Source organism: Sceloporus undulatus, chromosome 1 (genome assembly GCF_019175285.1).
Source record: "Sceloporus undulatus isolate JIND9_A2432 ecotype Alabama chromosome 1, SceUnd_v1.1, whole genome shotgun sequence".
In the NCBI taxonomy this organism is placed as follows: Eukaryota; Metazoa; Chordata; class Lepidosauria; order Squamata; family Phrynosomatidae; genus Sceloporus; species Sceloporus undulatus.
In genome coordinates this window covers 220,509,516-220,532,760 of record NC_056522.1, presented here as the reverse complement: position 1 = coordinate 220,532,760, position 23,245 = coordinate 220,509,516, and the positions used below count along the sequence as shown (strand labels likewise).

General features: G+C 39.5%; 1 protein-coding gene across 9 annotated transcripts in view; it reads left to right on the top strand.

Moving 5' to 3' along the window:
- FMNL2 (formin like 2) overlaps positions 1 to 23,245 on the top strand; it is a 271,926-nt gene that overhangs the window by 198,425 nt on the left and 50,256 nt on the right. For all 9 annotated transcript variants that reach the window (XM_042473892.1, XM_042473866.1, XM_042473898.1 and 6 more), the window contains exons 7-10: positions 8,663 to 8,771; positions 10,344 to 10,420; positions 10,836 to 10,929; positions 22,218 to 22,292. In XM_042473892.1, the coding sequence (XP_042329826.1) occupies positions 8,663 to 8,771; positions 10,344 to 10,420; positions 10,836 to 10,929; positions 22,218 to 22,292 (355 nt within the window). The remainder of the gene's footprint in view (positions 1 to 8,662; positions 8,772 to 10,343; positions 10,421 to 10,835; positions 10,930 to 22,217; positions 22,293 to 23,245) is intronic.

The window sequence follows — 23,245 nt, the reverse complement described above, 5'->3', positions numbered from 1 at the left end:
CACCCCTTTCCAGGCTGCAGGGAAGCGGCTTTTTGCCGCTTCCCCGTGGCCCAGAAAGCAGCGGATCGGGGCCTCAGCGGCTGCCGTTCTGGCAACTGAGGCCCCGATACACCGGGGAAGGGGCGGGTTCAGGCCGCCGCTTTTCGGCGGTCTGTAACCCACCATTATGTTTCTTATTAGTTAAAAAGCAGAGATTTTTAATTACATGTCTGTCAGGGAGGGAAACAAGGATTTAGACCCATATTTACTAAGTCACAGATTGCCTAGGATTTTTTCTGTTGGAGCCATACTAGTTTTTGTTACACTGATCGAAACCTAGCTAGTCATATGTGTACCATATGTTAATCCTAAATGGTCTCTGATATCAGTGCAGATCTTCCTTTCCATGTGTCTGTTTAGACAATGTATATGCAACTCTTCAGACAATATTGCCTATTCTAAACATACATACAAGGCAATCCTCAACTACACATTTACTAGCTGGTGGGGATTAGAATGACCATTATTCAGGGGTGGATGATTTGGCCCCTGCAGATGTTGTTGAACAGTGCTTCATGATCCCTCACCACTGGCTGTGTTGAGAAAGGCTCATTGGAGTTTATTTATTTATTTAGGTATTTATATCCCGCCCTTCGGCCCTAATGGCTCTCAGGGCGGCTTACAATTATTATTTTTAATCAGACAGTTCCCTGCCCTCAGGCTTACAATCTAAAAGACACGAAACAAAAGGAGAAGGGAACGGTGGAGGGAAAGGGGATGAGGTCCAGTGGTTCTTCTCTCCCTCTGAGGCCTGGACCAAGGCAGATGGTCTCACCAAGGACTGGAGCGTGGCTTTGGTGTGGTGTCTGGACTCTTAGGACGCATGCATCATTGAAACACCATACCTCCACTGTGACTCGAAGCAGCTTTATTTTGGCTGTCTGTAACAGGCCTATATTCCATTTTAACTGGCATGGCAACATCCTACGGAATCCTAGGATTTGCAGTTTAGAAATGGAGATTTAGAATTCCCTGCCAGAGAGCTCTGGGGCCTCCCCAAACTATGTACCCTAGAATGCTTTCATTTAAAAATCCCAATTGTCAAGGACTCTTTGCAGTGTGACATGACAACACACACAAATGTCACTCGTATGGTGAAGACTGTATCACTAACCCTGTGTGAACAGGTGGAAAACATATACCTACCACCAAAAATCCCAGAAGTATTTTAGCATTATAATCTAACATGTTTACACTTAGGTGTACATTGCTGTACTATAATACTTTTAGACTCAATGTTATGCTGATTTTTATTTCTTTTTCTTGCAGTAGCAAAACTTGACTCAGTTACTTTTCGAGTATAACAGGCCTTGTGGGTGAAGTGAATTAACAGACAGAAGGGAGGAGTGAACTTTAAGATTAAATTGTTCCCTGAAACCCCTTGCATTTTATGAGATATGGAAAAGAAATTGCATTTTTTTTTAAAAAAAAGATGCTTTTGTACTACCTGGTCTAATAATTTCTCATTCCTTCAAGGCAGTATGCCATCATTCTTCAAAAGAGCAATACTAGGCTCAAAATGGTTCAGGACTCATCCCTAAGAAGCAGTGGCATCATTAGGATTGGTGTCACCTCCCCCCGCCACCTTGACCTCCTCCCATACCACACCATACAGAATACTTAGTAACATTTTATACTAATGCTACTCATAAATTGTAATTCTCATATATCACTGAATGTATCACTGAATACAATGGTAATAGTTGTGACACGAAACAACTAGCAAAATTAAATTTATACCTTTAAATTACAGTAGCATGTACACAGCCTAAAATCTACATGTACATAGTTTCATGTGGTTAAAGTGAAAATTGTGTAAGATGTGATGTTTTTAAATAATTTTTTAAAAGAATTTTAATTTTTTAAAAATCCTGGGGCCTCTCCTTTCTCCTCCAACTGAGCCCTGCCTCACTCACACCACTCTTCAGCATTTTAAAGAGACCCAGGCAAACTCCACAGTGCAAAGGCAGATGTTTGGGGAGCAGTGGTGTCACACCCCCCCCCCTTAAGGTATCATCTAGTACAGCCCAACCCACCCCCCCAGTGATGCCCCTGCTATGAAGTGTTATATTAAAATGTAAAAATACATTATATTAAATCATTATGATGAGAGAATAGGTAAATAACAGGTTTGAAGGATAATTACCAGGTAGGGTTGCATTGCTGTAAATCCTTTTCCCATGAAGGTATTAGGGTTGATTTTGAAAATGGTACACATGTTATTAGGAGTAAGTCCCAGCAGACTCAACAGCTATAGAATTTGACAGTATTATAAGCTAGAGAAAATGTGGTGCTTCCACTGTGTGTTATATAGATTGCTGCCATGGTTGCTCTGTAGAAACTTGTTTTGCACAAGTGTCAGAGAAGCAGCTCTTCCTTTAATAATGTCCATAACTTAATAAGCCACACATTGTCCCCTCACCAGCAAACCTTTGTTTCCAATATATGAAAGACCTTTTGTTCTATTACTTTATGGAGCACTGGTATATTTACTGTGTATTACTTCCATTTGTTATCATAATAGTTATCATGATAACTATTCCATACACAGCCGTGTTGTCTCATCTCTGGCAAGAGATCTTTTACAGCAGGAGTAGGGGAGCATGTAGCCCTGAACCCCATTTCCCATTAGCCCTAGCTGGCCTGGCTAAAGTTGAGGATTGATTGGAGTAGTAGTTCATCAGCACCTGGAAAGCTGACATTTCCCACCTTGATATTAAATATGCTATGACCTATTGAGTATTGTACAGTGGAAAGAGTCCATGTAGACATATAGATGTGTAATTTAGCAATCAGGTTAAAAGATTGTCAGGTTACTCTGCATGATTTTTTGCACAGCTGCCTGGAGAAAGGGAAGACGGAACTGGGCTGTATGTGCAAAGAGATCATTTCTTCCCAAATGTCTACTTGCACTCAGTCCTAATGGTGACCCTTATGGCAGCTGTAAGGGAAATAAATACTAACTATTATAATTGTCTTAGGATCGCCATTAGTTGGAAATGACATGATGGCACACAACAGCAACAATTTTTTTTTAAAAAAAATAATTTTATTGTAAGGTTTTAAAATTATTATTATTATCAGCTATTTTTGTAAAGAAGGCATATAAATGTAGTAGTGAACCTATGCCACGCATGTCCTCTCTGGCACGTGAAGCCATTTCTGTGGGCATGCAGAGAAACAGGAGGGTGGGGGAAGAGTAGGAACAAGTGTGTGCTTGTTCCTCCTCTTCCCCAACCCTCCCATACCTTTAGCTGCCTCTCCAGAGACAGCTGAAGGCCTGGGAGGGCGGGGAAAAGGAGAAACAGGTGTGCGTCTGTTCCTCCTCTTCCTCCTGCCCTCCCAAGCCTTCAGCTTCCTCCTCAGAGACAGCAAAAGGCATGGGAGAGTTGTGGGGGCAGGGATGTAGCCGGGGGGGGGGATCTGGGGGTCCGGGCCCCCCCCCTTCCATTAGAAAAATGAATGGTGTGTGCTGCTGCGCCGCCGCACTCAAGCCCCATTATAATGGTGGCACTTAGTCTGGACCCCCCCCCCTTCCTAAAATCCTAGCTACGTCCCTGGTGGGGGAGAAGAGGTAGGCAGCTGACAACCTGGGAGGGTGGGGGGAAGAGGAGGAACAGGTGCATGCCTGTTTCCTCTTCTCCCCTTTGCCCTCCTGGACCATCAGCTGTCTACAGGGAGGTCTCATTCCCAGAAGGTGGAAGTCTCACCCATTGGAGGTCCCCCCACCCCCCCGGCACCAGGTAACACCCGGTGTGGGAACACCTTTTGAGTTTGGGCACTAGGTCTATAAAAGGGTTGCCATCATTGGCATTTAATAAAACAAATAAGCAGCAAATTCATAACCATGGTAAGATATGAACTGGGCACTCTGCATCTCATACTTGGGAGATAAGGATTTCAGAGTTATAGGAATATACACATGGTCTCTCTCTCTCTCTCTCTCTCTCTCTCTCTCTCTCTCTCTCTCTTTAAAGCTTTTTATAGCTGAAAAGACCAGTTTTTTTTATTGCTTGCTTTTGAAGGAGAGAAAGAAAAGGGAAGTGGATGGGGCAGAAGAGAACACATATGATATTAATTATTAGAATAAACATACTATGAGAGTTGTCATCTTTGACCTCTAGCAAGAGCAAAATAAAAATTGATAACACATTTAAGAGCTTTCTTTGCCCTAACAAACATATGGTAGCAAATAATAGAAAGAAAGCAGTTGAAAGGATGGGACAGGATTTCACTCTCTCCTACTTTAACAGGCAGTCATCCCAAGAGCGCCTTTAAGAAAATGGTCTTGGCTGATGATAATGTTTTCTGCCTCTGCATTATAAAATGCAGAGCAGAGGGGATGTTGTGGATGTAGATGCATATTGTAACTCTTATTCCTTTTGCCCATTAAACAGATAAATGCATATATATCCATGTGATAAAGCCATCACCAATACATGACATTTGAGCTTCAACCCATTTGACATAAGGAAGAATAATATTTTTTTAACTTAAGAGGAAAAAGTCATTTTCCAATCTTCTTTTAATGTTTTCTTTTGCATTGTGGATTTTTTCCAACAAAGTGGGGAAAACAATGTGCACTTGTTTGTCAACCTGATCAACCACTAACATTCAAGGAATTTCACTTGGTGTACTTAAGGAAGTTCATAGAAAGAAACTTTCCTGTTTCCTTCTCTCCCTGCAGACATTTGTCTTTCTCCAAAGCCTCTCTGGCCAGTTTGGTACTCCTAGCCAGTGTGAGATGGTGTAGGAGGTTCCTGCAATGGGAAGTTGTCCAAAGATAGATGTAGAGTTAGCTTATTTTGGGCACCTTCTCATAATTTTGGGTTGCTACTCTCTATTCCAAGAATGGGTGATAATGGCAGTTTGCTGATTCCCAACTGAAAGGAGAACAGGCCCCTGTCATCTACAGCAGCTGCTGCCTGATAAGCAGGAATTGAGGGGGAGGGGGAGGGATGAGAAAAGCTACTTAGCTATGTAAGTATAGAGATTAGTGCATTGGTTTTAAAGTGCCTTATATCTGATGGAATAAAGGCATGTTTAATTTTCACAGCAGGTGTTATAGCATTCAGCCATGGCTGAATGAATGAAACCTGTACAGCACGGATCTCCAGCCAGGCTTATCCAGTGGCTTTTCAAGAATGGGATTTTCCCGTTTTTGAAAGGCCACAGGATAAGCCCGTTAAGCTTCCGGGCTATATACGGGTTACATTCACCTGGCCACGGCTGAATGTGATAACACCCATTTTGAAAATTAAATGTGCCTTCATCCATTGGGGATAAAGTGCTTTAAAGCCAATGTGCTAATTTCCTATGGTAGTTACATAGCTAAGTATATGTTATAGAATTATGGTCCTAGTCTCAGTTAAGCTTGGGGATGTCTTATTGTTGTTGTTTGCCTCCAAGTCATTTTTGACTTACTGTAACTTTAAAGCAGACCTATCCTAGGGTTCTCCTGTCATGTTTCTTCAGAGGGGTTCAGTCGCCGTCCTCTGAGGCTGAAAGCGTGTGACTTATCCAGGGTCACCCAGTCAGTTTTTATGCTTGAGTAGGAAATTGAATGGTGATCTTCAGAGTTGTAGTCCAACATTCATCCTGCTCCACCACACTCATTTCCCTGTGTGTAAAACTCACTACTCAGCTGACATAGTGTATTTAAGTTAAAACTAACCCCTGGTTCCACTTCATGCAGTATATAGAAGAATAGGTCAGTTAATAAAAACTAATAGTTCAATATTCAGTTTTTGATATACCTGGTTTTTGAAATAGCTTTCCCACACTACTACATAAAGTAACACATATGGTTAACATTAGAGCTGACATAGTGTATTTCTTTTAATATTACGATGCTGTGCTCTGCGTGAGTAGTAAGGAAGTGATTTCTTCGAGGCCTTGTTACACAGCATAATATGGTATATCAACTTTCAGTATATCTTAGGTATGTGTTCTCGTGAATGTACAGAGGGATCTTCCATCTCACAATTTATGTTCAATAGAAAGAATTCAGATGTGGTGATTCTGTGCCAAAGGGAGAGATCAGTTGCTTGCAATTTCAATTTATCATAGATTTAAGTCATAGATGACATATAGCATCTTGATTTAGGGATTGCCATTAGAAACTGAGATCAGGTATGAAGACGATCGGGAATCCCTTGCTGTGAAAGTGCTGGAAAAGTGTTGCATTTCTGTGGCAGACAGTGAACAGTGATGCAGGTGTGTTCCTAAATGAGTTTTTCTAGGTTTTAGGTTCTCTTCTAAATGAAGGGCATTTTGATATGCTCATCTGTTACAGCAGCATTTTTGGATTGGAAAGCATATTTAGGAGAATATATAATGAGTCCAGAGGTGTGATGATGCTGTCATACTGATTTCAGCAATAACAGTAACTGCCCAAAAGAGTTGGCAGGACTGCAAAGTTTAAAGCAAATGGAGACATTCTTTGCATTAATATGAAAAGTAGTAACACTGAGTTTGGTTTCTTTTATATTTACAGTTCTAGATTTACACCTTTATATTTAGCCTGTTATGCTTACTTATACTAGTAAGTAAAGGGTTCATTTTAAATGTAGGCATAATTATATTTTTTTTATCCAGGCCAATATATTTTGGCCTCATATGCTTCAATAAGACTTACTTCCTGCTTGGCTAAATTGCACCAGTTGATGTTGTAAAGTGATCATTAAAAATAACAGCTAAAACAATTTTAGAATAATTTGCTTTTATTTGGCTAGGTTTAAAAGTGCTAGGTTGTTTTATTTGGCTGTAAGAAGTACCAGGCTATTTAAAAACACCCAATGTATGAGTATTTATATCTACATATGAAAATTATATTGAAGATAAAGCATGTTAATAAAAATATATTTTCCTGATATATGTGGAATAATTAGCTATACTGCATTTGAATTTTGTTCGACATCTTTCTTAAGTGTAGTGTTCTCATAACTTGCCTAATTTTCCATGGATATTATATAATCAAGCAAGTGGAAGATCTTTGGAAGAAGTCTGACTGGATCCATAAAATTGTAGGGCATCTATGGTAGCCACGATGGGGAATTCATGTGATGTATTCTCTAAGAGAAGTCATTAATTCAGAAGGATGTTTGGAGGGAAGGATCTCTAATGCTCCCCAGAAAGCAGACCTATTGTAGTCTCTAAGAGTTTTTCTGGCTCAGACTGTTAAGGAATACAAGAGAAGGGGCAGGACAGAGAGGCTCTTGATAGGTTTGACTCTGTGACATGTAGCTACCCTGTGAAGACTCTGTGGAAGGGTACAAAATTACCTTACCAAGAATTTCCCTGTATAAAAACTTTACTTTGCTATTTTTAAATATTAAGCTTCTAGCCCCTAAGGCTGTAACAATCAGTGTTTCATCACGGATGAGCAAAAAACAACAACAAAAAAACAGAAATTGAAGGGGACTCATGAATACGATACCAAGTTGATGCAAGTGATGTTTCTGTGTTGTTCTGCACGCACAAAACCAGAATATGTTGTACAAAGTGCCTGATAAAATTGTGCAAAATAAGATCATCCCTGTTTAATCTCTGCATAGTACAGAATTTATATTTTTTGATAAAGAATTTGATTTGCTTTAATGCAAAATATTTGTGTCTGGAGATACATGTCAATGTGAAACATCTTTGCATGAACTATTTCACACAGAGGAGGGCAAGAAAAATTATCTAACCATTTCCCTTTTTTACTTATAGGGTACAATTTCAATATGAGATCCCATAACTTCAGTTTGAAATTGTGTGGTGTAAGGAAGATTTCACTGTGGGATTTTACTGTGACCATAAGTCTGATCTCAAATTACAACTGAGATAATTGAAAATACTTAGCTTGAAATCAGTGCTATGCTTATGCAGGTCAGCTGTATGGTGGAAGATATGAAATATGATACTTCAGAGAGTGGTGACACATTTTCTTTGATTTTCACACTGTATGTAGTGTTAAGATGAGTGACACTTGGGAAGAACTTATTCTGGAGGAATGTGTAGATTTCCTAGGGCCTAAGTAGCACAGTTGTGGCTAGCTGATTACTCTGGACATTGATGGAGTGCCAAGATCTGATGGGTACCTTGTTGTAAGTACAGTGTAAACAGCTGTTAGGCTTACTGGTTTCACTTGTGCCTGCAGAGAAGTCTGTTTTCGTAGTGTTATCTGTCATACTATACCTTTGAAAAGGCAGCAGGTAGAAAGAGGATACATAAGGAATTCATATACACCAGCACTTTCTGTGCCTGACTCACAGTGTGATGCCTTTAGAATTTCTCATATGGCTAAATAACATAATCCTATGGTATCTAAATATATTATATAATGTATTGTCCAGTCCATAGAGATGCCATTTCACAGGAAATTTACTTTGTTAATGTGTTTATAATAACATTAAATTATGCCTTTTTTAGCAATTGAAATGCTTATAGAAGATTGGTAGCTGCTGCTACTATTACCTGTGGTTGTGGCTGTTATTGTTGTGATGTTGCTGCTGTTATTCAGAATCAATAATGAAGCTTCTTGCATATCTTTACAGGTGATTGCAGAGGAGGGGGAAAAACAGGTCACTGAAGTTTTTATTACTAAGAGCTCATGGGATAATCATTCTTTCCTTTGCAGGTATAACACTTTACCAAGCAGGAGAACACTTAAAAATTCAAGATTAGTGAGTAAAAAGGATGATGTTCACGTCTGCATCATGTGTTTGCGTGCCATCATGAATTACCAGGTATCTATTTCAGTTATTTGACCTGATAAATTTTTCCATGGGGAGGGATTGCAAATTTTTGCTCAATGGAATAACTGTCCAAGCTTTCTAAAAAAAGAAAGAAAGAAACCCAAAAGAAAACTGGAGATGACTGAATCATCTGGACATGAAATATTATTTAAAAGCACCAGAACAAAAATATTTGGGGCAGGAAATGGTGGTTGTGCATATTATGCTTGAGACTGAATAAACCCAACCAGGACACATTCTTGATGGTACAGAGGAGATTGAGATGTCCACCAGAACTGTTTGTCCCTATCATAGTCTCACTATTTGACAGTAACTGTTATGGATGAACAAGGAAAACTAAAATGGTGATCTTTTGTAATAGCAGTAGGAGAGTGAATCTTAATTTTTTTGAAATATAAAGTGTATCCTTGATGGCTATTTAAGTATGTTATAGAATGCGGAGGAAAAAAATTAGGGAAATACTTTTGATTACAATGTTCTAAATCCAGTTCTTACTCCCTACTATGTAGTATCTTAGTTACAGTAATGGCACTTACACAAATGTTGCCCTACTAAATTTCCGTTGATTCAGTGGGTCTTCCCTAGTTGGGAGTAGCAGCTTGATTGCTGTAGATTGCATGGACTGTAACAAAAATCCTCAAAAAATTACTGTATATACGCGATTATAAGTAGACCTCATGTATAAGTCGAGGGCAGGTTTTGAGGCCAAAATTATAGATTTTGATATGACCCATGGATAAGTCAAGGGTAAGACTTAGGGGCATGTAATGAAGGATGTAAAGGATGAAGCTAAGGAAAACAATGACAAAGTAAAAAATTCCTGCAGGTATAACTGTTCATGCCCACCCTAAAGGCTGGATGGATAAGAGAGTGGGGGGGGGGGCGTTGTCAGTGCTTCCAGGACAGATTACACTTTTGTCTTTCACCAGTCATGGTTCATTTTTATAATTTAAAGTACAGTACTTACATTGACCCATGGATAAGTTGACTCAGGCTTTTGGGGCCACTTTTTTTGACCAAAATTTCTACACTTATATATGAGTATATACAGTAAGATGGGAAATGCCCTACTTTAGAGAAGGGTTTTGATTCTTTGATTTATATGCAATAATTGTGGAGTGGATTAAAGTAGAAGAAAACAAGAAAGGGGATGGATAGAGACATTGAATACGAGATTCCCCCCCCCCCAATCAAGAATGTTTGTATTCGAGGGAAAACATTGCTATGACTGGTTTGAATATATGTTTTAGCTACAATGTCAACTGGTTTGGTGTTTTGGGGAGAAGTTTTGTAGAATTCTAGGTGTGGTCAAAGGCTTAAGTATATATTGATCACACAGGTCAGTCTTTTATTGGACAAGGGAACAGCTAATGTAAAGTGTGATTGTGTTTATGTATAAGAAGCACTTGCTCGAAATCCAAGATTTTCTCCAATAATGGATAGTTTCAAAGTATATTCAGTAGCAAATCTGGATGAGATTGCCCAAATTTATCAATTTTATACACTTTAAAAACATAAAAATACATTTCAAATGCTGAACTTCATTTCCAATTTCTACTTTAGTACGGATTCAATATGGTCATGTCGCACCCCCATGCTGTTAATGAAATTGCACTAAGCCTGAACAACAAGAATCCCAGGTAAAACCTCTTCTGTCTTATAACTTCTTCTGTGGAGATGATTTTTCCCCTTTATCAAAGCTGCTCTGCAAGCAACCTATCATTTACATGCACACAGTCTTTGATGAATTTATTCTTTTTTCCTGTGGTTAGCTTTAATCTAAATTTGTGATCATTTTGGTAGACTCGAGAAATAGTTTTATACTGATATACTACAATCTACACATTAGTTTTAAAAAATAGGGAAAGTTTACATGATTGGGTCTTCAAGGAGGAATCAAGCGCTTGCCAGATCTTGCTTGAAGCTCTTGGCAGGGTCAGCCTTTGGAAGCTTAACATTAAAAAAATATTATTTTCAGATGTCATCATATCCATCTTGCAAAAACTGAGTCATCATGTTGTTCTAATTGATTTCTCTTCCCTTTTCTTCATGCAGAACAAAGGCTCTGGTCTTGGAACTGTTGGCAGCAGTTTGTCTCGTGAGAGGAGGACATGAAATCATTTTATCTGCCTTTGATAATTTTAAAGAGGTAGGTTACTCTGCTTAATCAGAAAACAGCATATGCCTTGAACCGCTTTGTTGCAGAAGGTCAGTGGAAGCTTGAGGGCTAATCTTTATTTCATGAGCCTGAGAGTCATCAAGATTGTTCATAGACACCTTAATGCAGGACTCGCCCAAGACATTTTACTACATGGGTTAGAGCAGGAAAATGACACTCCTTTTCATATAAGTCAAGGTATTATCTACTACCAAGAGTGAGCCAAGTTAGTTTGTTACAGGAAACAGAAATACGAACAAGCACATCTACCCATCCCTAACAGTAACAATAAAAATAATCATTCACAATGTGTTGCCCTTTCACAACACCTGAGGTAGCTATCACACCCTACCTAATAGTAGGGCTGGCCTTGCATTGATATCCATATACTGTAAAATGGGACTTCTGTGTTTGCTGCAGGTTGAGGTGTAGGACCCCCCGTGAAAGTGGAAAATTCAAATATCTTTTTAACCTGAGAGATCACATCCAGCACAACTCTGTAGTCCACATCTTCCAGACGTTGACTATAAAATCATACTGGAGGACCTACAAATGCCTAGAGAAGTGTTTTCTATGGGAATCTAGGTCTTCCAGTTTGACTCTATGGTCAACTTCCAGCAGAGTCACTGTGGAGGACTTAGAGATTCCAAGAAAGAACATATTAATCAAATCTTTGTATAATCAAATCTGCAAAAGTCAAAGCTGCAAATGTGGAGGGTTGCCTGTCGTATGTGTCACTCCAGTTGGCTTCATTTCATCCTGAATCTGGGTGCAGGATTACCCTCGTAACTGTTTTCAGTCTGGAGAGACTAAACAAATAAGAATGCTTATTTAGGATGAAGATTAAAATGCTTCAGCTTTTGAGGGTGCATTTGAATCATGGACTATGGATTGTTTCTCTCTATGTTTCTCTCTCTGTCGCTCTCTCTTTCTGTGTATGAGAAAACTACCATCTCCTATAGCAGCGATGAGTGAGTGAGTGGAAAACCTATTTCCTTCTCATTGAGAATGAAGTACTACTCCCATTCCTCTCAGCCAACTTGATCTGTGTTTGGGGGTAATGAGAGGAGGAATCTAACAATATCTAGGGGGGCTTGCTATAGAGAATAGATACTGTAATAATGTTTTTGTTTGCATGTGTCTGTAAAAATCGACAGACATGGGAAATATATTGTTACTACTTATAGATTACATCATAGGCTGTATTCATGACATATTTTTTGACCATGTTGCTCTCAGTAGCAACAGAAGATCACAATTGAAGGAACAGCTGGAACAGGCTGAAAAGTTAAATCCTGAGAAAATGTAATATTTCATTCAGCAAGATCTTATGGGGAAAAAGTGTTTGGATCTTCCGTAATAGGTTAGCATCAACTTTGCATGTCTTATATTGTAAACTGTTGGCTTGGAAGAGCTCCAAAGCAAGTTAAGTGTCCTCAAGAAGAGTAGCCTTACCCTTGATTGTATATTATCAAACCTATCTCTCACATCCCAGCTTTAATAAATTAAGTCCATTACTGTCCCAATATTGTCTGGCCACTGTTTGTCAAAGGAAGGGTCCTTTTCCATTTCTAAAAACTGATATAGGAAGGCCTGTTAGCTTTTTATTTATGACTTGCTAAATGGGACAGGAAACCAGGCAGACATTTTGATTTTTTTCCAGTAGTGTAATCTAGTTTAATCCTGCCTCTAAAACATCCTGGGATAGAAGGATTATACATATATTGCATTTACTTTCAAAATGGTTCCATTAGTTGATACTTTATTTTATTTATATGGTAGACCCTTTCCTACAGCAACTGCATAACATGGGGTGGGAAGAGATCTTAAGTATTCTCTTCTCTTTAAGAAAGGCTTTCTGAGTTTATTCAAATGCAGTCAAATTTTATTGTAGTTGATGAGAAATGAACTGTATCTACCATTTCTTCTGCAATAAAATTGTCCAGAGACATTTGCTGTTTGTTGCCAGAAGCTCACTTTTTTTTAAAGCCATGAGCTCACAAGCAGGCTCCACCAGCTTTAATGGGAAGATGATTGTGAGTGTAGAAGAGGAAGGATGACTGCTCTGTAACATTCAGACATTGAGCAAGGATATCTGAGTAAAGAGGTCTGCATACAATCAACTCTGCATGTGTCGGCTGCCACACAGTCTGGACAACTGGGCTTCCAGGTTGCAGTTTCTCTGCATCTTCAGGTACAGGTACCTGAACACAAAACTTATATCTAAGTGGTGGTGAGTTACAACTCCTATCAGTTTGCAGTATTGGCTTATACTGGCTAGAGTTATTGAGAGTTGCCCGCCAACATCTGAGAGGCATACAAGTTACCTATATATCCTTAGACATGGCTGAAATATACTGTAACAAGCAGTATAACTGAGGGAACATGACACTTTCAAGCATTGTGATGTAGCATTTTTGCCAAGTGCTGCTCATGTTCTCTGCCTTCAAGTAATTTCTCATTTGTGGCAGCCTTATAATGGGGTTTTGTGAGGTTTGCCATTGACTTCCTCTAAGACTAAGAGAGTCTAAGGGACTATGCACACCGGCATAGCAGAAAAAAGGAGGCAGCCATTAGTGTATCACACAGTACAGTTTATTAGCTTTATTTTATAAAATTTAAAATGTATGTACTTTTACATTGAAGACCCCCCCCCCCGGCAATTAGTTTCTATATGCATGTGACTAAATTGTGACAACAGCTCAGAGCACCTTTAATTGGTTTTAATCTTTAGATTGATGCACTAGTTGTTTGTATCCTTTCTTGGACCCCTTTCAGTATTCCTTGTTTCCTCCTATTTTTACCTGGATCTGCACACCTCTGGGTAGAGTAATATTGATTCACTTAAGGCAAGAACAACTATCACCACCATGCTTGCTGACTTGGGAGGCCTCATTAAATATATCAATTTTCAAAATACTCTTATCACATTGATTGAATTATAACTAGGGAGCTTATCCCATAGTATTTTAATTCAACTTACCTCTATCTGGTTTAAAACTTAATTAAAGTGGCATCCTGATATTATGAGATGGTTTTAGCAGCCTAATTTGCCGCCCAAATGCAGCCCAAGTCCATCCCTGCTTCCAAGAGCACTCTGCCAGCCATTTTTTCAAGCCAGAAAACTCCCAGATCCAAAAAGAGCCAGAAGGAGTGGCCCTGGAAGCGGGGATGGACCCGGGCTGTATTTGGGCAGCAAATTAGACAGCAAAAAGCATCTGATAAGATCAGGATGCTGCCCAAATTAAGATTTAATCCAGATAGAGGTAAACTGAATTAAAATGCCATGGGATAAAGCTCCTAGGCCTGTGTCTATAGGATCATGTTTGCAGCCCTTTTGTTCCTTACTTTTTATGCACTTGTAAATGCACCAGGAAGTCTTCAACGAAATATGATTTCAAAACTATGGTTAACAGCTTTGGAACAAGCCAGAATATCAAACCACCTTCAAATATCATGCTGTGATATTTTATTTATTTGTTTGTTTGTTTGTTTGTTTATATTCTGCTCTTTTCCCAGGACTGGGACTCGGAGTGGCTTCACAGCAATTAAAAAACAAACAAACAAACAAAAAGTACCATTAAAACATTTTAAAAATAAATAGATAAATGACATGCATTAAACAGAATGATTAAACTATTCCAACATTCCTGCCTGTTCTTATAGTGATTCCTTAAATGCCTGTTTGAACAGGTAGGTCTTCACCTGCCATCAGAAAGCCATCAAGGAGGGAGCCATTCTTATCTCCCTGGGCAGGGAGTTCCAGAGTCTAGGGGCAGCCACTGAGAAGGCCCTTTCTCGTGTCCCCACCAAACGTGTTTGTGAAGGTGTTGGGATGGAGAGAAGGGCTTCTCCAGAGGATCTCAGAGTCCAGGCAGATTCATACCATGAGAAACGGTCTGCCAAATAATATGGACCTGAGCCATGTAGGGCTTTGTAGGATATAATCAGTACCTTAAATTGTGCCCGGGAACAAACTGGCAGCCAATGAAGCTGTTTCAACGGGAGTTGTATGGGCTCTGTAATCGGCGCCTGTTAACAGCCTGGCAGCAGCTCTTTGAACCAGTTGAATTTTTCGAACACTTTTCAAAAGCAGTCCTATGTAGAGCCCATTACAGTAGTCCAAACGTTATGTAACCAAGGCATGTACCACTGTGGCCAGATCTGGCTTCTCAAGGAATGGGCGCAGTTGGCGCGCAAGTTTTAAATGTGCGAAAGCACTCCTGGTCACAGCAGAGACCTGGGCCTCCAGGTTTAAAGCTGAGTCAAAGATTACCCCCAAACTGCGAACCTGTGTCTTCAGGGGGAGTGTGACTCCATCTAACACAGGCTGGATCCCTATTCCCTGATCTGCCTTCCGATTGACCAGGAGCACCTCTGTCTTGTCTGGATTAAGTTTCAACTTGTTTGCTCTCATCCAGTTTAGAACCAGGACTGCCTCCTTAGATTGAGGTGGGAAGGAGTAGTAGAGTTGAGTGTCATCTGCATATTGATGACATCGCACCCCAAAATTCCAGACAACCTCTCCCAGCGGTTTCATGTATATGTTAAACAGCATAGGGGACAACATAGAACCTTGAGGGACCCCACAGGTCAATGGCCAGGGGGTCGAACAGGAGTCCCCCAGTACCACCTTCTGAGTTCGTCCCTCCAGGAAGGAACGAAGCCACTGTAGAACAGTACCTCCAAGCCCCATCCCAGAGAGGTGGTCTAGAAGGATACCATGATCAATGGTATCAAAAGCTGCTGTGAGGTCCAGAAGAACCAACAGGGACACACTCCCTCTGTCCAGTTCCCTGCGTACGTCATCCACCAAGGCGATCAAGGCTGTCTCTGTTCCATAGCCAAGTCTGAAACCAGATATGACCATTCAAACTCTTCCATGTGGCCAATATGCTCCCAAAACTAATGTACCCATACACCCATAAAAGTTTTTTTAAAAACAACAACACATTTAAAGGTCTGGATTTGTCTGATAGCAGCATATGAAAGCTATCTGTGGTTGACAGGGATCAAAGGGTTGTGAGTGGAAACAGAGTTGTTATGAGTTATTGATTCTTGATTTAATAGAACTTCATTACATTATCAGTGGTTCTTGTTATATCTCTTTGCTGAATCAAAAAACCACAAATAGTCTGTAATCATGACCTAATTTTTTTCTTTTTCATTTGGATGTACTTAAGAGAAGGCTTATTGAGCTCGATCTTGATGGAACTTACTTCCATTTTAATTCTCTCTCTGTATATGTATTTGATGCACTCCACCTTCCAGTAGAACTGTATTTCTTAAAGACCTTTGAAGAACTCTTACTGCAAGAGATCAACCATTTAATTTCAAGCTATACTAGAAAAGTCTGATGACCATAAGAAAACACTCCTCAAAAGTTTCATTTCCCTCTACATCCTGTGAGGTTTCCTCTCAAATATATAAAGTCCATCTGCATTGGACTTTATCACTTCCCTCTATTATTTTTGGCAGCTGTATACCCGTCCATCCCTGTCTCGGATGGAGAAAACAGTCAGAAGAACTGTGGACACAACTATTATAAAATTATAATGATGTGCTATAACTGTACCATTGTTTTAATGGATTGAATACACTGTGTGACATACTGGGCAAATATTGTTTGAGTTTAGTTAGACTAAAATACACAGTTGATGGTAGAGTTTGTTGGCTTCTTTGCAGTTAGGTTATTTAGGTTTATGGGGGAAATAAAACTAAAAACTGAGATAAAGAAACTGAAGGATATGTATAGTTCTTTTAGTACAAACCTTTATGATAGGCTGCAGTGTAATATTTGCACATGTTATGCTTCTAGGAACCAATGATCTGATCTTTGGTAGAGTCTGGTTTTTTTTTTCAGATGGACAATTTATTTATGATTAAGAGCTAGAAAGCAAACTAGTTACTGCCACTAATCTGTACTACTTAATCATTTGAAAATTGTTTTTCTAAAAAGAAAGAGGGAATTTCCTCACTTTAAAAAAGATACTGTACTCTATTGTAACAATTGATAAAATTGCATAGTCGTTATTATCAGTTATTATATTTGAATTCTGTCCTTTTTTGAAGTTAAAGTATGGTAATCGCAGAACAATATTGTGGTGTACATTGTGCTGAGAGTTAGTACCTTGCCGAGGTTCAGCTAGTGATATTCAATAACTGAGCTGGGGTCTAAATGTGAATTTCCATGCTCTTCAGTACCATGCTCCACCCCAGTACACTACATTGATGGGGTATCCACACTATAGAAATAAAGCAGTTGGACACCACTTTAACTGTCAAGACACTATCTGACAGAATCGTAGGATTCATAGTTACCCCTGTCTAGGCTTTTAGCAATTTCATTTGCCATACTGACTGTGGGAGCATTGTAATTGTGCTGCGTGGTTAGCTTCATTTCCAACTCAGAAGCAGCAGAAAGTGAATGGAGATTATCGCAGACAGTTCCCTGGCTCCAGCTTTGGGGTTTGTTTGGGAGCTGTCTAAACCACTATGCAAGACCAAACTGGCAACTTCTTCTCCCTCCTCCCACCCCTCCAACACTGGAGAAAGAATGGTGGGAAATGGACACCATTACTAGGTTTTCTAGGAAATGACATGTATGTGACCACAAAATAGAGCTGTAGCGGAACCTCTTACAGTTCCAGTGGCAGTTGACAGTTGACACTTGCATTATGGAATGTTGATGCTGCCAGTCCTTCTAAGAGAAAGTGTCAGTTATGACAGTTGGTGTTAGAGTAACTGCCTCTCTGTTTTTGTTGTTATGGTTGTTTGGTTGGCAAAGTAATTTAGTTATTAAAGTAACTTATTTATTAAAGCTCTCGTGTAGAGTGAAGGCTTGAAGTGCTCTTGTCGTTATTTCTCAAGCCGGGAGCTTAAGGCCATTTGCGGTGGTGAAGGAGTATTTTTCTTCTTGGCCTGAATACCTTTGCAGACATCTCTTCAGATTCCTTCTCCCTGGCGTCCTGTCGACGTGGTTCAACTCTGTAGGTGGTCGTGGTGGACACGGCGCGTCTTTCCACGCCCTAACATTTCTAGCACCACCCAATTCAGCATGGCCTCAAGCCAATTGGATGTTGCTATAGTATGGCAATGGGATTTCTATTAAGTAGCGTATATAACAAGGCAAAATTAAAGGTTTGCTTTTTCAAATTAAAAAAAAATTTTTTTTCACACCATGGATGGTTGAATCCATGGGTACAGAATCTGTGGATATGAAGGGCTGTCATTGTATTTCCCATCTGGCACAGTAAGGATTTCTTGGGTAAAGTGCAAATCTTTAGCCTCAGTAGCTCAGACATGATGTCATCACCAGCAACTTATCATTGAGCTTATTAAGTGTGTGTGTGTGTGCGTGCGTGCGTGCGTGTGTGTGTGCATGTGCGCGTGCATGTGTGCCTTCAAGTCTTCTGTTGACCTATAGTGGCCCCATGAATTTCATAGGGTTTTCTAATAGCCAATTTCTAATTGAATGTGCCTTTATTCTGGAACAAAGCTTGAAAAATTGTTTTTTTAGAATATATCTGCAACCTTTCCCAACTACTATGGCTGTGTTGATTGGGAAATTCTGGATTTGCATGATAAAAAAAAAATCACTTTTTTCAAGCTCTCTCCAAAATCATTAGGAACTCAGTGTCACATGACTGACTGGCAGCAAATGATTCCTTATTCAGAAATGTTTTTGCATCAGGACACAAGGAGAGAATAACTTTGATTTATGAATAACTAGCCTTTGATCCTGTGTGATTTGCTGAGGTCTGCAAAAATTCAGTAGGTTAGAATGGTGGTAATTATAAGGCCAAACTGAATCTTTCTAGAAAGGCATGGAGGGTACTAACATAAAGGTACCCAAAGGAACTGTAACAAGTAAAACACAGTGACAGTGTTTGGACATCATGCTGTGGGAATGAGGCCTGCCTCCACTCTGTCATAGGAATGAGGAAATGATAGGAAACTTGTGATTCTGTCTTCAGCTAATCATGTTTTTTTCCATTTCATCCAGAAATAAATACAGTGGACCCTTGTTATACGCTGGGGTTTGGTTCCAAGATCCCCAGTGTATAACAAAATCCGTGGATGCTCCAGTCCCACTAAATATAATGACATAGCAAAATGGTGTCCCTTATAAAAAATGGAAAATCAAGGTTTGATATTTGAAATGTATACTTTTTTTGGAACATTTTCAAACCGTGTATGCTTGAATCCGTGTATAAAATATCCATGTATAAGAAGGGCCGACTGTACAGTAGTTTGCCTACTGTATCCATGGATTCTGCCTCCATGGATTCAATCATCCACAGCTTAATTTTTTTTTAAAGTTCAAAAAGCAACCCTTAACTTTGCTATTTTATTTATATAAGGGTCACCATTTTACTATGCTATTGAATATAATGGGACTTGAGTATCCATGAATTTTGGAATCCATGGGAAATCCTAGAACCAACCCCCAGTAGATACCAAGAGCTCACTGTAGTTTAAGAAAACAAGTCACAGTAATTAACCATCTTTCCTATTGATTGTATATAGATAGCACTAATTATAGTTTGCCTGGGTTCAAGTACAGTGGTACCTCGGGATACGAAATACCCAGGTTACGAAATTTTCGGGATACGAAAAAATCCCATAGGGAATTATTGTTTCGGGTTACGAATGTTTTTTCGGGTTACGAAAAAACTTTTGGTGCTTTTTTCGGCTTTTTCGCACGGAATCGCGGCTTTTCCCCATTAGCACCTATGGCAATTCGGCTTACGAAGGCTTTTCGGGTTACGAAAGCGGCCGCGGAACGAATTAATTTCGTAACCCGAGGCACCACTGTACAACGAATAAACATAATTGAAAAAGAAAGTTAAATCTCTTGTTTTCTTGTCACAAAGAAAAGGAGAAGCACATAAACCATAGTTATATGTGAACCCACTTCTCTCTGCATATTCATGTTAACTTTTCATGTACATGTTTAGTAAACAGATTTCATCTGTAACTTATATCTGTTTCTCTTTAGTTTTTTTTAAGTATACGAATATACAAATATTAAATAATAAAGTTAAGCTTACATGCCATACAGTGTGATAGTGGGTGCCAAATATGCAATGAAAGTATTTCACATTTAAGATGGTTAAAACCACTGATGTATACATGTTGACCAGTCTGAAATAGCACTGCAGTGGAGGATGTAAAACACATGTCTCATGACTGGATTTCATTAATCTTGATGACAAATAATGCTAGAAGTTGTTTTCCTCTTTCAAACCATCATCTCCCCACCCCCTAGGTCCCTCTTTGCTATTTTCTTCTTTTGTTTTCCAATTCTTATGTTACCCATCTGTTCTGAATGTGCTGCTGGCTTATATTTTCCATTTCCCTTTTTATTTCAGACAGCTTTTCCTATGTCAAGCCTGTGTTGCTATTATAGTGGGAAGAAAATTTTAAACATTGTGACTGTCACTTGAACGTTTTCAGATGACAGTTCTTTATCTTTTCTTATGGCTATCAGTTCTGAGCACTATTCAGTTGTGCCCTTTCATGACCCTATGTATATACTAATAAATGTAGGTTTCCAGCTGGAAACATTTTTGATTTTGAGGCATCACAGTCAACAATGAAAAGCTTTTCTGTTCTGCAAATATATGTGCTTGTTGCAGTTGTTTTATTGTGTGCCTTGAAGTCATTTCCAATTTATGGCAACCTTAAGGCAAAGCTATCATGGGGCTTCCTTGGAAAGATTTGTTCAGAGGAGGTTTGTCATTGCCTTCCCCTGGGGTTAAGAGTGTGTGACTCATCCAAGGGTTTCATGGCTGAGCTGGGATTTAAACCCTGGTCTCCAGAGTCATAGCTCAACACCCAAACCACTATGCCACACTGGCTCTCCTTGTTGCAGTTACTGAATGCGAATTAAAACCTGTTCCCAAACCACTGGTTAGAATGCAGTGCATGTAGCATCAGGTACAATTTTAATCCCATCCTTGCCACTTAGCGTTACAATCACCTGTGAAATGGGTCTAGGCTAATAACTATTAATTGAGCTAACGTCACTCAGTGAGTTTTGCAGCTTGTTGAGAATTTACCATATTGACTTTTAGCATGACTTGGACCTTAGTAAAACAAGATATGTTCCTTTCCATGCATATGCTGCTCAAACCAGCCTAACATGTCCATTAGTAGAAACTATAGTTTGTACATGGCTTGCCTCCACTAATGCCACTAATTGTTTTTAAGGTTAATTAAAAATAAACATAGAAATGAAAACTTCTGAAATGCTCACAGTCATGCTGGAGAAAGAAGATAAAGCACAAAAGCCCAGGGCTTAATAGCCTTATTCTTGTAATACTTAGCTGTGATTTTGCCTTGCTGTGTAGAACAAAGAACCTTACCGCACAGGGCTCCTGGGACATCCTGAGAATGGTCCAAAAGGGGCCAGGAAGGGAATGGAACGAAACGAGTGTGGGACGCATTTTACTGCACACAAGGAAGTCCCTCACTCGTTCCGTTCCCCTCTCTTCCTTTCCCATTCTGTTCCAGAGGAGGCAGTTTTTGAGAACTGTTCTGAACAGTTCTCAAAAATTGCGTCCTATGGAATGGAATGGGAATAGAAGGGAAGGGAGCGGAATGAGTAAGGGTCTTCTGTGTGCAGTAAAATGTGTCCCCTACTCGTTCCACACTCGTTCCAGGCCCCTTCCATTCCGTTCTCAGGCCGTTCCGTGGAGCTCCTGTGCGCTAAGGTCCAAAGTCATCACTTACAGTTTGCCCTCGGTATGCATGGCGGATTGGTTCCAGGACCCTCTATGGACACCAAAATCCATGGATGTTCAACTTCCTTACATAAAATGGTGTACAGTGAGCCCTTGGTATCTGCTAGGGTTTGGTTCCAGGGCCCTCTGTGGATATCAAAATCTGTGGATGGCCAAGTCCCATTATATTCAATGGTATAGTAAAATCATGTCCTTTCTAAAAAGCCAAAATCAAAGTTTGCTTTTGGAATTTAAATATAATTTTTAATATTTTCACACCTTGGAGGGTTGAATCTGTGGATAAGGAATCCATAGATAAAGAAGGCTGACTGTAGTATTTGTGAACGAATGAGATGCGAGGTGAACAATGCTCAAACAGCGTGAGGATCTATGAAATGGCAAGGAGGCTATGGCAGGTTATGCCTGTACATCACAGGGTTTCAGGATATGCGTATACATTTTCCTCTCCCACTTGCTTCATCCTTTTTATTCTGCAAGAGACTAACATGGCTACCTCTTTGAATATAATTCATCTATGTTTTTTTTCTCCAGGTTTGTGCAGAAAAACAGCGCTTTGAGAAGCTGATGGAACATTTTCGAAATGAAGATAACAATATAGATTTCATGGTAAGTGTCAGCATATTATATTATATTATATATTCATAAAAGGTTACTCTTCCCTCAATGTGCAGTCTCCATGCTGCAGTTTCTACGGTCTCGGAACTCTTAGGACCATCTTTCTGGGGAGAAGAGATGGGAAAGCCCAGCTAGCAATGTTAACTTCCCCCCATGGGGTTGTGTACAAGTGTGCTAAAAATGGGCTACAGAGACCACTTGGGAAATGTGGCAATGAAAAGGCAAGAGCTCTTCTTTTATATTCCAAATAGCATCAAGCAGTGCTACCATGTGGCACACCCTTAAATGTTAAACTTCTTGCTCTTAGCATCCAACATTAACTAGTTAATTAATTAACTATGTGATTAGCTCCTATAACTAATATTTTACCAGCATTTAGTGGTATACTACTACTGCAAATATATTCTTTGCCAAAAGCAAAACCTTTTAAAAACCAAATCTTCAACATCAGCATCTTTTTCCAGACAACACACAAGTAAACAAGAAGTTTTCCTCTTTACTGACAGTAATTTATGACCTCTCCAAGTTCTTTAATTTCCCTCATGTCTGAGAAGTTAGGCTTTCTAGCAGTATATGTGGTACTGCGCACAAGCTTCAGACTTCTTTTTCTTCCTGTTTTCCCATCCTCACAAGGAAAAGCATAGCCATCTAAACATGGTTGTTTGCTTCTGTGCAATCAACTCTGCTGACAGTATTGCAACTTCTGCTAAATTATCTCATGTTCAGAGATTATTTAGAAAGCTGCTTCAGTTTAAATCCTGGTGCTTGTGGCCCACAGTTTATGCTATTTATGCACATAAACCATTTCATGTCACACAGGAAAATTACAATGAATCCTTGGTCCTTACTCTAAAATCATGCAAAGTTAATATTTTGTAACCTATCTAGTGATCTCTTTTAATTGGGACTTGAACCAGATACCTACAATATATACTCGACTATAA